The 15,891-nt window shown below is 47.7% G+C and overlaps 1 protein-coding gene across 2 annotated transcripts in view; it reads left to right on the forward strand.

Annotated features, from left to right (window-relative positions):
• Nucleotides 1–15,891, forward strand: part of ETF1 (eukaryotic translation termination factor 1) — a 193,322-nt gene that overhangs the window by 132,225 nt on the left and 45,206 nt on the right. For both annotated transcript variants that reach the window (XM_086931443.1, XM_086931442.1), the window contains one exon: nt 38–185. In XM_086931443.1, coding sequence (XP_086787569.1) covers nt 38–185 — 148 coding nt within the window. The remainder of the gene's footprint in view (nt 1–37; nt 186–15,891) is intronic.

Genomic DNA, 15,891 nt, shown 5'->3' on the forward strand with positions numbered 1-15,891 from the left:
TCTGGACAAAGGTCTAAACTCTTAATTTCTTATGCAGACTGGACAGGAACACGAGTTGATCGAAAGCATGCCTCTCTTGGAATGGTTTGCTAACAATTACAAGAAATTCGGAGCAACCTTAGAAATTGTAACAGACAAGTCGCAAGAAGGATCCCAGTTTGTGAAAGGATTTGGAGGAATTGGAGGTAAATGAAGTTAGGGGGGGTGTATGGGAGTGCTACAACTTGGAGCATATTACATCTTTTGTTTCTTGTATTTATGTGAGGAACAAATCTGCAAAATTAAGAATTGTCTATTGCTAACCATTTATTTTGCAAAGTGGTCCTACCTTGCATTTTTTTCTACCATTTATACGGAATGTAAGTTATTGGTCTGTCAAATCTCTTAAGCGTTTTACTTAGTTTAGTATATATGGCCGTATTCTGAACCACAAGTATCGGCTATGATAATTGCCTTCAGCTTGACTGATTAAAAGACTATTACCTGGTTCACACATACCATAATATAGCCTTATAGCCCGCCGTAGCGGGCTATACCGGCTATTAAAGGCCTGCTGAATCGTTAAAGGCCCGAGCCGAAGGCGAGGGACTTTAACGAGACAGCAGGACTTTAATAGCCGGTATAGCCCTGCTACGAAGGGCTATAAGGCTATTAGAACATTCTGCCACTAGAGGGCAGAATGTTCTAACAAAATAAACAAAGGGTTCTCGAAGCTCGAGGGGATATAAATCCCCTCGAGCTTCGAAAAGCCTTTGTAGAACATTGGAATGTTGCTCTGCGGGCCTTTACCGGCCCGTAGAAGCCCGGAGCACTCCATTGTCTGCAATGGAGCTCCCAACATTCCAATGTTCTAATATTTAAAAATACTTTTTTTTAATTTAATTAGTCACTGAATTGTGGCAGAGAGGATATATGGGATGTGTACGTCTTGTGTTTAGCCTTTTCTAGATAACTAGAATACATAGTTGGTTAATGTGGACAGCAAGTATATACAGTTTATCCTATTAAAGGCTTCAGATGTCTGCATATAAGATAAGTGGGTGCATTGTAGGTTGGCAATCAGTGCTTTATTCCATTTGTCTTGGTGTTGTGCTTAACAAAGCATCTTGATAAATGGAGAGTACATTCAGTTCATTATTAGGTAAGCCAGCTGTGTCCTACAATAGTCTCAAATTACAGACTACTTTTTCTACCGTCTGTTTATAGCAATATTCCCATTAGGGACGGATAGTAGTGTGATGTTGGCACCAAAGGTCTTATCCCCAAAAAATATTTAGAGTAGCAGTATATCGAGAGCCTGAAATAAAACATGTTTTCCCATTCATTGAAGATTGACATTGCTGAAAGACCTTGCGATCACCAACCAGATAAACAAAGTTATACAGCTGTTGTGAAATATTTCCAAACTTACCATATGAACATTTGTTGGGGCAGATACCAATATTGTGAAAGGGTGGCTACTCAACAGTGGATACATTTCTTTGCAAATTTCAATTCCCCCTTCGCTAGATGTCTGTCTGATAGTGAGGAGACTCTTGATATTGTTGGTATTGGACATTTTTCTAAAATTACATGAATGCCATCTCATCTTGATTTAATGGCCTCCGTGACTAGGGGGCTGTGATTATTTAGTTGTTGTCATGCAAAATTAAGTGTTTGCAATGGTGCACTGTAGAAAGTGCCCCTTTTGACATGCCACTTTCTTTGCCTGGTATTTTAATGCATTTTCGACTGAAGTGCACTGGGTTCCTGCTAAACCGGTCCCCAGGGCTAGTGTTCTTTCCCTAAACATGGTAACTTTTCAATTGTTCCCCAGTTTGCAAGGCCCTTAGCACCTCTTTGTAAGGCCCTTGTAAATGGTACCCATGGTACCTAGGGCATGAGCACTAAAGATGGTATCTATGATCTGCAGCATATATTGTGCAACCCTAAGGGACCCATCACCAAACGTATGCAGTCTGTCATTCCAGGCTGCATGAAATGGAGCTGACAATTGTTAAAATGGGAAATTGTCCCTACTCGCCCTCTCATTTTAATTTTTTTTTTACATTTTTCAAAAATTTAAAAAAGGAAACGACCTCCGAGTAACCCGTCACTGTGTTCAACTAGAATATCCTTTACTTGAACAGGTATATATCGCAGAAAAATGTGCGTCGGTGTGAATGCAAAAATGTGAGAAAAATAAGGTAGCACCTCATGTGGTGGTCCGCAGGGAAGTTCGCTGAGTCCACTGTTGTTCAAGGTCTATGTCACGGAACTTGCGTTGCTAATCAGAGATTATGGCTTCTCATTAACATCATACGCAGATGACTCAGATTGTGGTTGCAGCCCATAAAAAACTGAGCTCCCCGGCTGTGCAATTTCATAACTGCATGGCCGCCATTAACATCTGGATGAGTAGTCACTGCCTCAAACTAAATTCTGAAAAGACGGAAGTGCTGATTTTCGGCAATTTAAAACCTTCCTGGAGTAGTCTTTGGTGGCCCGTAGAAATGGGCCTGCTGCCCATTCCAACGGCAAAGACAAGAAACCTGGGCATTCTGATTGACAACAGATTGACGTTTATTCAACAATCCAATGCCATTGTGTCTGCGTCATACTACCTGATAAAAAAAATCAGCAAGGTACTTCCTTACATCCCTGAGGAAACCAAGAAAGTGGTAATCACCTCCCTGATCCAGTCTAAGTTGGATTATTGCAACGGGCTCTATCTGAATGCCCAGAAACAATGTCTGAGGAAACTGCAGGTAGTTCAAAATCCAGCTTCTCGCCTCTTGCTGAGCCTCCCCCGGCATAAATTAATCTCTGAAGAAATTCGGAAGCTGCATTGGCAACGGATTAAATTCAAGGCGCTTTGTGTAGCTTTTAAGGCCTTGACCAAGGCCCATTGTTCCTGCAGAAGCTTTTTAGGTGGTACCAGCCAGGTAGATCACTTCGCTCCACAGGTGCTAAATTGCTAACAGTACCGAAAATTCGCACCCTGCAGTGGGGAGGGCGGAGTTTCATTACGGCACTTCTAAGCTGTGGAACCTGCTGCCACCCGAGATCAGAAATGCTAGCTCTCTTGAGCTTTAGAAAAAACTTGAAAACCTGGTTGTTTCAGTGAAGGGAGCTGGTTGGGGATCTGCTCATGGTTCTAGCGCCGAGACACCATTTTCGGTATTTGTGCGCTTTATAAATATCATTATCATCATGTGCGCACCACCAGAGGGGCTTACTGGTTATTTGTTACCAGTTATGCCCGCGTTTCTCATCATTGGTCACTACTTGGCAAAAAATAAACAATATTGTGGCTGTCCTGAAAAACTGTGAGTACGTGTGTAATAATCACACAATGCAATCCTTTGAAATTAAAATTGAGATAAGCCCCACTGTCACTACAGAGCTACTTTTATTCTCAACTAGTGGGCTTATTCAAAATAAATACAAACTGCATGTTTGCAGACCATGTAATGATGGGCTGACATGTTTCATTGCCTGTAAATTGTAGTGGCAATTTCTTCAGGGCATGAGGATAAGTCCACCTTTTCTGGACCCTTATTACGAACAAACAGTGACTGTTTAAACAAAGAGAATGTTCATTAAAAAACATGACCAGCCAGTCATACATTCCTCTTAATTCAATAAATCTATATTTTGAGAATCCAAATCACATATTTACCCGGTAGTAGCCAAGGCCCCTCGTACCAGCTAGCCACCTCGTCACACAGACTATATATTGATAGTTGTCTTGTTTCTTAAAATGGACACCTATGTTGTCCGAGTTCTGAAACAACAAACCATCATTAATAACTACATCAAGCGCAATGATCCGATGGTTACCCATCTAAGAACCTATTACTGTCGAAGTCAAGGTGAGTCTCCCACAGTTAATCTTTGGGGTAATCCCAGATGAGGCTATAACAATCAATATTTCAAAAAATCATAAAACCTAATGTTTGTTAATTTTATTGGCACGTAGGGAACTGTGCATCAAGTGGATCTTGCCTGTCCCTCCGTTAGAGTGTGAAAGATAAACTCGATACATAGGGTTGCTGAATTAGACCGGGCAATACGTGTAACAAAAAAAACAAGATTTTGGGACATATGGGACGATTATTGTAAATCTAGATAAGGGTAGCAGTCAGGCTAAAACAGTAATGGGTTACTTAAGGCATTTCACTTTTCTTTTTCTAGTTGGTAGCTATTCTTTTTTGTTTGAATGTTTCAAGTTGGTATGACTGGTAATTCAGTCTTATGACTATGTATGGCCGCACAGGCCAAGGAAAGTCCAAAAGGTCTGGACTGATAATCCTGGTGCAGAGTATTATGTGGGCCCTGTTATAATGGAGAGGGAGATTGGGAGGGGTAGAAGCAAAGTATGAGGATAAAGGTTTGGGACGGGTGAGGGCCCGAAATGTCTAGAGCTTGCTCTCTGTAAAAGGAGTGATCGGTAGCCTTCATTCTGGCGAACCTGAAGCCGAAAGACTTCAGGCCTCTTCCTCTGTCTTTTCTCTGCTTTCTTACTTGAACTCTCAAATTTACACTGGCTGATTATAAATGGGTACCAAAAATAAAAAAATAAACCTATTACTGTTTCGTGGATCATTATCCAGTACTGTGATCAGCTCATGGTCTGGTATAATTGCTGTCCGTTGGTTATCGGTATTGATTAAATCTAAATACAGAACTAACTCAGGTTACTGACCCCCATGTGATGTTCAGCCCGTTTATCTACCCCTCTCTACTTATTTAACCCGTCCCTGTTGCCAATATCCTTCTTAAAACCACCCGAGTTGCACCAACACATACCTGGTCACTGAAGCAAGAAACTCAGTCTCAATTTCAAGACAGGATGGCGTTCTTACCGTGTTTAACAAGACTAGTGTTGTCTTGTTCTTGATCATCCACCGGAAGAGCACCTTCGTTCAAATACAATGGGTCAGGAAGCAGAAGGCCACTGCACTTCCAAGTCACATGATCGGCACTCAAGTGCAAGCGCCATCTTAGAATGGTCCAAATATTAGATGAATGATGCACATTCTAATTAACTTGCTCTATACTCCTACATGAGAGCTATTTCCAAAACTGTGGCTCAAATATTTTTCGTTACTCATCTAGCGCTATTGAATCAATATCTAATAGAGTGTAAATAAGGCATTGTGTTTTGATTCCTTGTCAGGTGTCAATTATCTGTTTGCACAACCCCGATCATTTGTGTGTCAAGCAGGTACTGTACAGGTACAGCGCCGTTACATATCAATTGCTTCACCTACTATTATATCTGATATGCATTGCATAGCCCAGGTCAATTAAAGAGGCACTTTGGACATCACATGCGTATCACCCCTCCCCCACCTATACGTCCCATTGCTCATTTGGGAAGCTTGTATATTGCGGGGAAATATCCACAACATTGACTTTCGAGGGATACTTCTACAAAGATACATCCACCCCTGACACAAAAAGAGCAGTTGTTTTTAATCAATATCAGAGCCCTGATCTAGTGAGTCAGACTGACCCTAATAATAATAATCCTAGTATTTGTAAAGCGAACAGCTACCCGTAGGTTTACCAGCACTGTTGGCCGTCTGGAAGATTAAGCAAGCTATTGCCCAGTCTCTCATGGTGCTGGGCAGACCCCTGCTGTCGGGGCTCGAACCATGATCCCCAGTGTCCATCGTCAGTCGCCCTAGCCGCGGCGCCATTCCATTCAATATTATCTTTCAGCCCAATTTGCTCTGCTTTCTCCCCAAAAAAACAACGGGCCTTTTTTTGATAGTGATTTATCAAAGTTAAATGTGTCCCCCCACCTCTTTTTCAAGTACAACCCAGGTCAATGACCTTGCATCATGGTTGTCATTTTTTAAATGTTGTAAAAATCTAGTCGTGAGTTTTCCTGCTCTAATAGTGTTGAGATGTTTCTGAATGCGAAGCTTGATCTTTCTAGATGTCAACCCTATATAGTGCAATGGGCACATGCAAGTAAGGCGATAAATCACCTTCACTGTGCTACAATTGGTAAATTGTCAAATGCCACAGCTTCCCATCAAGTAACTTCACATCTTTAGTCCTCAGTGTTAGGTCACATACAGAACAGGACCCACATAGGTAATTTAAATGTTAGCTCAGAGGGAACTCTGTCACACCGGCGATGGAGTTCCTTACCTGTCGTCATTATGCCTCACCTGCCAGATTTCAAAGCAAGCATGACTACGGAAGTGTCTGCCATGGTGAGACCACTCTAACGATCTGAGTCATGGCTGCCGGATGTTTGACTGTTTGTCCGCCCACCAAATTTAGATCAGCGGACATACAGCCACATTTCAATGCTGTCACCGCTAGGAAAAGGCTGGCAGTAAGGGGCATTGAAAAGTGGTCAAGGCCCACTTCATCAACAGCCAGGGGGAGGCCGCTATTGTATTTTGGTATTTTCTTTTAGAAAATAAACTAATTTTCCAATTTGACCTATGGCTGTATCATGTTGACGCGGTTGTCCTTCAAACTTAAAATCCATTGACAATCAGTGACGCAGAGTCCTGCCAATGGTAGAAATGCCCGCTGGATTGGCGCACATTTCTAATTTTGGCAGCACTGATTCGGGGCCAAGTAGTATTTTATTCCTTTGCCCTGACAAATTAACCCAGTCTATCAACATTGAAATTAAGCCCCAAGTCACTTTTAGTATGCATTACCACTCTTCACATAGTCAACAAGATTCAAGCTTTGGCTCATTAGGCAACCTTATGCCCAGTTTCATCACCACACCCTTGTCCAAGATTAATACCAAAGCTTCTGCTGCATCGGATCCTTTATAGATTTACATGCTTGATTTTTCATCCTTGTTAAAAACCACAGTGTTAACAAAAAACTATTTAATATTGCACATCGTATAGTCTGACCATCTTGTGTGACCCAAATAACGGTGAGTAAGGAGGAACCATCAGACACCAGAAGGTAAGCCAGCCTTAACAAGCTAATCTTTTCCTCACCGTAGGTCTTCCCTTCAGTGAAGATGCTTTATGCCAGACTCCTACTCTGACTTTACATAAGTAATACTTTTGGAGCATCTTACTAGGCTGCATTAGCTGTTGCCTCCTAGAGCATTATGTTTAATCATTAGTGTATTTTCCATAGCCATCCGTTACTCATTTCGATTGTCTTTTTCGAAAGTGTATGCAACCTGTTGGATTGATTTTTGTATGTAGGAAGACGTCTCTTTATATGTTATAACAAAATGAGATATATCGTGTAAAGAGGCCAGGTGTTACCTCCTTAGTGGACAGGGGGACCCCAAGGTCCTCTGTTAGTGGGTAGGTTATTCGGGCAGGCTTAGGCTTAACACAGTGGCACTATATATATACTGAGCCAAAGTAAGGTACAGTGTGTATAGTCCCCAGTATCCAGAGGTATGACAGAGGTATAACCTTACTCTCTAAAGTGGAAGCTTGGTCGAGCAGTAAGGCAATATTGGAGGACAGTGTAAAGCATTTGTTGTACACACTCAGCAAAAGGTTTCACACACTCAAGAACTGAACTGTAGGCCAATTGTTTGATATCAAAATATATAGTTTTATTTTAGAACCAACAGATATCAAAATATACTTTTCTCAATATGAGTGACTTTAGGTAATTACTTTGCAAAAAGGCAATAGACTTTGTAAGTACAATAGCTACAGTGGTTACAAAAGGCAACACAATTTCAGTCCTGGGACATAAGCTGTAAGCAGCTAAGTTAAAGTGTTTTGGTTACAGTTGTGATTTTTAAAGAATATAAATGTATTTTCAAAGTTGACACTTAAAAACTTTTCAGTGAAAACCAACCTATGTTATCCTACAGGAGGAAATTAAAGTCGCAGGTAAAGTAGGTTCTCGTTACTTTTATAATCCAGCACTGGACTCCTAAGTTCAGCACTGGGACCTCTACCTATGACAGGTAAGTAATAAAATTTTGGTATTTGGTACGATTTTTAAAGAATATTTGTGGTTTGCAAAAATCGAAACTTAAAAGAAATTTCACAGAAAAACAGTCAATGGTTTCCTATGGTAGAAAATACAGGTAAGTACAGTTAGGATTACTTTTGCGGTTCAGTACTGGGCTAAAAGGTACAGTACTGGCTTCTCTCCTGATCACAGGTGAGTAATTCGGAATTTGTTATTCAGCTGATTTTAGATAAATATTTTAAAGTTTCAAAACTCCACACTTTGACTGTTTTCACTTGAAATTTCTTCTATGTTAACTTATGGAAAGAAAGTGAGTTATCTGCTTATAGGTAAGTACTCGACTGGTGGAGTTAAGGTTCTGGGCATGGACTCTGGTGTCTCCCAGGGTCGGAAAGGTACAGTAGTCACAGCCTCCGCGGCACAGGGACAACCAGATGCAGAGAGAGTAGGCCCAATGCAATCCAATGGAGGGTAGGGGGCCTTTGGATGGTGGCTGCAAGCAAGCAGGCCACGTGGCTTTGGGAGCTGGGCTCCTGGTCACTTACTCAGGGCAAGTGGGGAAGTAGAGTAGGGTAGTTGGTGCACCTCCAGCGGCACTCATGTGGCTGGGTGCAGGGTGCTTTTGAGCCGTCTGGTGCTCAATGTTATCCAATTGGAAAGTTAAAAAAAAGTGAACAAAGGATGAAGACTCTGGAACTGAGATTCTTCAGGTGCGACCTCCATTTTGAGGGGTAAGTTGGAATCTTGCTACCCCAAAGGAAGGCACAGGTTGCAGGAGTATCTTTTGGTTTCGGGAAATCTTACCCTCAGCTGGTCACGGTTGGAGGGGTCCCTGCTTCTGAGGCTGCAGGCGTCGTCTCTTTCGTCGAGGACGGTCTTTGGGCACTGCACTTCGGGTCACAGTCACTGGGGGGGGGTTTGCGGCAGAGTCCTCATGGTCTTGGTTCACTCAGGCACAGGCCGGGCTCGGCGGGTGCAGAGTGTGCTGGTTTCGTGGTTCCTGGCTGGCACCAGGGGTATTGCTGTTTGAGCAGAACCAAAGCTCGTGGGAGTCCCAGTCTTTTGGAAGGTTCAAGGGGCAGGCAGGTCCTCGGGGATTGTCGAGGTTGCTGTCCGCAGGAGACGCCGGAGTTTCGCAGGAGCAGGTTCAAGCATCCACAGGCCCGTAGGGTTCTGGGGCCAAGTCAGTGGGCGACGCCTTTTGTTAGCAGCTGCACTGCAGGTCTAATTATTTCTTCTTTTTCTTCCAATCAGGATCTGAGGAAGGAAGGTTCAGGGTGCCCCTAAATACTAATTTTGGGGGGCGTTACAGGTAGGGCAAAGGCAGGGACCAATGGGTCCCTGTCCTGGGATGGGTACATCCCCCTAGCCTGCTCCTCTCTTGTGGGAGGGGGGCAGGAGCCTAGCTGTGATTGGGCAGGGCTCCCCATCTTCAAGATGGCCAGGGCCTGGAGTCGTGCTTCACCTTGCCTCTCCTAACTGGGGGGTGGGATTGGCACAGGCTAGCACAGCCCCTTCCTGAAGTAGGGTTTCCAGCCAGTCTTCCCACCAAAGTGGAGGTCAGAACTGGTGGGGACCTGTTGCTGAGTACAGCAAGTGGCCTGGAGAAGCTCACAAAGGTGGTATACCTTTGAAGCTTCCCCTGCCCATCCTGGGGGAGGATGCTTGGCACCTTGTCCCAGGATGTGCACTGTTTCAGGCACCCGAGAGCGGCAGGCTCTCAACCCAGGGGTCCAGAAATATGTCACGTGGTGGCAGCCTCGGTAGCCACAGAGTCAGGACACTGGGAGTTGGTTAGGTTTCAGGGGGCATCTCTAAGATGCCCTCTGTTGTGCATTTTACATTAAATCCCACAATGTCATCAGTACGGGTTTAATGTGCTTTGATGTTTGATATCAAACTGCTCAGTCTTCAGTGAAGCCATCGTGGTGCTGTGGAGTTCGTCAGGACGACCTCCCAGCACCATATACTCTTAATGGCAGCACTGCACTTACAGTACCCAGGAATGGCCCTGTGTACGGTAGGGCCAGAGGGCTCATGCACCTGTGCCCACACCACTCGCATAGGGCACCCAGCTGGAGGGGTGATTGATGGATGCCAGGGCAGTGAGCTCGTGGACATGGCGCACAGGGATGTGTGCCATGTCGACTCTGTTTAGTTCTGTACTTAGACACTCAGCCTGCAAAGGCAGTGTGTGGGTGTCGGGGTACAGGGCCCCTAAGGGTGGCACAATAAGTGCTGCAGCCCTTAGGGGTCTTCTCTGGTCACAATGCCCAGGGTACCATTTACCAGGGGCTGACATGTGGCCAGAGATGCCAATTGGGTTTTAGCTTCAAAACCGTTTTATGGAAGGAACACAGGCCCTGGGCACCTGATTGGCAGGAGCCCAGGGCACACTCAAAGCACATCAGCAATTCAGCAAAAAGTGGGGGCATACCATGCAAGAAAGATGACACTTTGTCACACATATCCAAGACACAAGTCTGTCAGCCCAATCCACCTGCTCCATTCAGGCCTCCATGGAATCTCCCCCGCCCCCACAAGGCTGAACTGAGGACCGAAGTGCCCCTATAAAAACCAAAGACCATCCTAATCGCCTACTGCTGAAAAATAATGCTAAGTGGCCAACTTTCTGACAGAAGTTGTCGCACGCACATGAAGCCCACATCCCACACTGCTGATCTCCTCCCCTCCACCCGAGTTTAGAACCTCAATCATATTTCCCCATCTGAGCATGTCCCCCATCCCTCCCCATTTGGGACCAAAATCCTCAATGCCTCTCTTTTTCAGGCTGTGTGCCTAACTCCCTCCAACGTGGCCAAATCACACCCCTTCTCAAAAAGCCTGGGGCACAACCTCAACCTCAGACCTATCACCACACTTCCTTTCCTATCCAAAACGAGGGAGAAGTTTGTCCTGATGGAACTCAACCAACACATAGACTAATTCTAACTCCATGACACTTTGCAGTCCGTATTAAAAAAAAATGCAGCTGCACTGAAACTGCAATGCTTCCTATAACAGATGACATTCACAGATCTGTAGATAAAGGGGACTCGTGCCTCCTAATCCTACCAAATCTATCTGTAGCTTTTGTTCTCTTCCAGGGGATCCTCATCAAAGTCATAAGCATTAGAATATTCCCGCCCATGCGCGGCACCCTGGAAACACTATATTATATGTGCCCCATATATATATATATCAGCCAAATCAGAGCTGAAATATGCTGTGAAGAATTTCCACCATACATGTATAATAAGCATTAGAAACATGAGAAACACCAAAGATTGTTTAGAAATTGTTTTAATGCTCAGAAAGCAGTAGAAATTCTCATAACTCACTGGAAGCATAGGAAGCTCCCAGGCTGCATTGCAAACAGTCTAAAAAGACTGAAAAGCTGAAAAGCTAACCTGTAGCTGAATAGCAATAAACTGACACCGTGCCTTTAAGGCACTCATTTTTTTTTTTTTTTAAATCTGTTTTATTGATACACTTGGCATACAGTTACATTTCTCACGTTCATAGTTCAAAGGGGAAACAACATTTGTAGTGGCTCGTACATCATCAGTGCGAGTGTTGGCGATGGTGGAAAGTCAATAAGTGCACTCACTGTTAAAGAGCTCCCTCCATTGTCTTGGGGCAGTCACTGCATTCACCTAATCATTCACTTCACTGCTACAGTACAGTGCGATGCGCACTGCGGCCTCATGGTGGTGTCGGGCCTCACCCGTCAGGGCGGGCAGCCTGATGGCCAGCCGCACCCCCGGTGTTCGCGACCTACTGGTCAGTAATGTATCTAGATGTCCCTCAGTGGTGTGTGTAACCTACCGGGCCCAGTTCCAGGCAACCTGCGTATGCGCGGTGATCGGCCAGGAGGTTCGGTGGTACTCCTCCGTGGGGTAGAGGGCCGCGGCGGTGTCTTGCATGTGTGCTGCTCTCCTGTGTTCCGTCGGCGTGTATCAAAAAATGAAAGGTGTGAGTAGGAAAGGCAGATCCGGCGTGGACAACTGGGGGGCGTCCTTGCCGTAAACGCCACCTATTCAAACTGGGGAAACAGAAGAGTAAGTGTGGGTGTAAAGGATCCGATCTCGGGGTATAGGGGGGGGTTGCTGCAGTGCGGGCCCTGTCTAGACAGTTTCGGGTGTAGTAGTCTCGCAGGGTGCTGGCTTTGTGTGCTTTCGGGGAGGGGGAAGCAGCGGTGTGTGGTAGCTCTAGGTCTCGGGTGGTGGCGCGTCGGTGGGGTCAACTGTGTGCGTGTGGGCTCCGCTGAGGTCATTCCTCTACAACATCCCTTTATCGTGGCAGGCCCTGGTGAATGTTCTCAGGAATCCCTCCCAAGTCTGGGCTATCGGTATGGCCCTTCGCCCCGCCGTCTCTTCCCTTCGCAACACCGTGCCCTCTGCGGTCGCCCAATAGATGAGGGAGGCACTCCAATGTTTCGTCTGGGGCGGTTCTGCGGCCTTCCAGTGGCGAGTTATGAGTCTTTTGGCAGTTATCAGCCCCAGATCCCAGAACCTCATGTGTGCCTTGTTATGTTTTGTCCTGGTGAGGAGGCCCAGTACACTGGTGTCCCAGTCGTGACGTTGGCCCAGCGCAGTTCCTTTTGTCAACAGCGTGTTGACATCATGCCAGTACGTCCGTAGCTTGGGGCATGCCCACAGCATATGCAGGAGATCCGCATCTAGGAGCGCGCAACGCGGGCATTTGGAGGTATTCAGACCAAAGTATCGGTTAATCTTGTCCGGAGACAGGTACGCCCTGTGCACGATATAGAACTGTATGATCCTGAATCTCGCGTTACGGGGGACTCGTTGCGGTCCTTCTAGGATCCTCTCCCACTCCTTATCCGACCAGTCCCTCCCCCTGTCTGCGGTCCACTTGTCCCTGAGTAGCTGAAGGGGGGCCGTTGTGTGGGATCTCAGCGCCTGCGTTAACCAGTGCACAATGTGCGACCCTGCCCCCATTACATGCAGGTATTGAATTAAGAGGTGTGTCTCGGGTTCCACGGACATATCGCCCCAGTGTTCCGTTAGGACCCGCATCATTGAAGCATGCAGAAGGAACTGTCCCGCTGGCAGTCCTGGATTCTCCACAAGCCCCTCGAACCGCACCATAGCCCCGTCGTCATATAAGTCCGCCAGCGTCTCAAGCCCCACCTGCGCCCAGTCCCGTAGGCGCGCTGCAGTCACTACTCCCCCAGGCCTGGGTAGCCCCTCTAGTGGCAGGGCCGGTGCGTAGGGGGCAGTTTCCTTGGTCAATCGCAGTGCACGCCTGTAGCATCTCAATGCCACCGCTAGGTGTAGTTGCGTCTCGCGTGTCGCGCCTCTGAGGGGATGGAATAGTGCGAGTGCTTCCGCGTGGGTCAGGGCTGGGACCGTCGAGGCCGTATCATTCAGGTTCCTACCCGCTAGCCAGGCCACCACCCATTGGAGCTGCGCGGCAAGGTAGTAGTGCTCCTGATTCGGGACCGCAAGTCCCCCCGAGGACGTCGGGGCATACAATTTCTTCAGGGCCACCCTTGGTCTCCCCGCATTCCAAATCAGTGTTCTCGTGAGGGTCTCCAGGTCCCTGAAGACCCGAGCCGGGACATACACCGGTATATTCGAATAATAGTACAGGAGTCTAGGCAGGACTATCATCTTGGTCAGGGTGATTCTGGCCGGGACATTAAGCGGGAGTGTGCCCCAGAAGTGGATCTGGGCCCGCAAGGTATTTATGGCTCGAATCAGGTTGCCATCCAGTATGTCTGCTGCATTCCTATATATGTGGATGCCCAGGTACTTGAACGTGCCGGCATACCATGTCAGTGTTGTGTCCCCTAGCTGTACTGCGCTTTCTTGCATATCCGGGTGAAAGGGGAAGACCCCAGATTTACCCCAGTTGACCCTCAGTCCCGAGTGTGATGTGAATTCGCAGAGGGCGTCAGTGAGTCCCGGGGGTATCCGCGTTAGGTCCCTGACATAGAGGAGCAGGTCGTCGGCATACAGGGAAACCGCGTGTACCCCATCTATCAGCGGGATGCCCCACTCGGCCCCCTGCATCCTCAGTATCTCCGCCAGCGGTTCCATGGCCAGCGAGAAGAGTAGAGGCGATAACGGGCAGCCTTGCCGCGTGCCCCGCCTCACCTGTATGGCCTCCGATATCAGGCCCCCTATCCGGACCCGGACGGTCGGCGTTTGGTATAGAAGTCCCACCATGGCCAGATATGCATCTCCCAGGCCAAACTTTTGCATAACCGCCCTAAGAAACGGCCACTCCACCGAGTCAAAAGCCTTTTCCAGGTCTAATACAATGCAACCCGATCGTGGCCAAGGGCCTCTCGCGTACTCCTGCACTCTGAACAGCCGGCGGATGTTGTGCGATGTGCTGCGCGTGGGTACGAACCCATTCTGGTCAGGGTGGACCAGGGTAGGTGTGTACTGAGCCAGTCTCCTCGCTAGCGTAGAGGCTAGTATTTTGTAATCTGTGTTTAAGAGGGCGAGGGGTCTGTATGAGCCCATAAGCGTCTCTTCTTTACCCGGCTTCAGGAGGGAGACCAGGGTAGCTTCGCTCAGGGATGGGGGCAGGGAGGAGTCCTCCAGTGCCGTCTCGTACATTTTGACGAGTTCAGGGACCAGGAGGTCTTGGTATGCTTTATAAAACTCCGCTGGGAGTCCGTCTGGGCCAGGGGACTTTCCGTTTGAGAGCGCCGCTATGACTTCCCGGAGCTCCTCTGGGGCAATGGGCGCCGCCAGGACGGCACGTTGGGCATCGGTGAGTGTCGGCAGCTGTACCTGGTGAAGATACTCCTCCGAGTCCGGAGCGGGTGTGGGCAGGCAAGAGCGATACAGTGATTTGTAGTGTGCGGTGAACGCCCCGTGGATCTCCGACTGCGTGCATAAGGGCACCCCATTTGCATCTAGAACTTTCGTGACTGGCTTTGTCCGGTCCTCTCTAGCGATGAGCCACGACAGTAACTTACCGGGTTTGTCCCCCCTGTCATGTGTGCGCGCCGCATGAGCCGCGAAATTCAGACATCTGAGTCTCTCCAGCAGTTTTTCGTGGGTCGCCTGCGCTTTGTGGAGCCCAGCGGTGTGCCCTCCCACCGATTCTCGTTCATGTCTACTCAATTCCTCCTCTACCCTATGTAAGTCCCTCTCCACCTGTCGTTTGAGGTTCCCCTGTGTGCCCAAGCACTGTCCCCTAATGACCACCTTGAATGCCTCCCACTCCATCTGCAGAGAGGTGGCCGTACCTGCATTGTCCTCAAAGTAGTGTACTATGTGTGCGAACAGTGAGTCCCGGAAGGGTGCGTCTAACAGGAGGTCCGGTTGCAGCCTCCAGTTGGGAACAGGGGGGCGAGTGTTTGCCCACGAGACCGTTAACATGTGCGGGTTATGATCAGAGTGTGTTCTACCCATGTAGAGCGCTTCCGTTACCAGTGGGAGTAGGTCGTCCGTGAGCATGTATCTGTCTAACCGGGTGTGCAGTGTATGGGCTCCTGAATAGTACGAATATACCTTGGCCGTTGGGTTCCGGTGGCGCCACACATCATGTAAGTTCCAGTGAGAGGCCCAGGCTATAAGAGCTTTCATGGCTCCCACCACTGGTGCGTTGGGTAGAGGTGGGAATGAGCGGTCCAGTGTGGTATCCAATACGCTATTGTAATCCCCCCCTAGTATCCAGGGGATCCCGTGCCAGTGCGCCAGGGTCGTGGACACCATTTCCAGGAATCCCTGCTGGTCTGTGTTGGGGGCATAGAGCGACGCCACCACCAGCGGTCGTCCATCCAGGCGTCCCCTCACTGCCACCAGCCTCCCTTCCCTGTCTATGTGTGTGTCTTCAACTTCGAACGGGAGCCCTGGTCTCACCCATATCAGTGTCCCCCTGGCGTAAGAGGAGAACCCAGTCGCATATATCTGTCCTCGCCACCGCCTGCGCAGGGTGTGTACCTCTGGGGCTGTCAGGTGTGTCTCTTGTAGGAGTGCT

The sequence above is a fragment of the Lissotriton vulgaris genome, chromosome 7 (genome assembly GCF_964263255.1).
Source record: "Lissotriton vulgaris chromosome 7, aLisVul1.2, whole genome shotgun sequence".
Taxonomy (NCBI): domain Eukaryota; kingdom Metazoa; phylum Chordata; class Amphibia; order Caudata; family Salamandridae; genus Lissotriton; species Lissotriton vulgaris.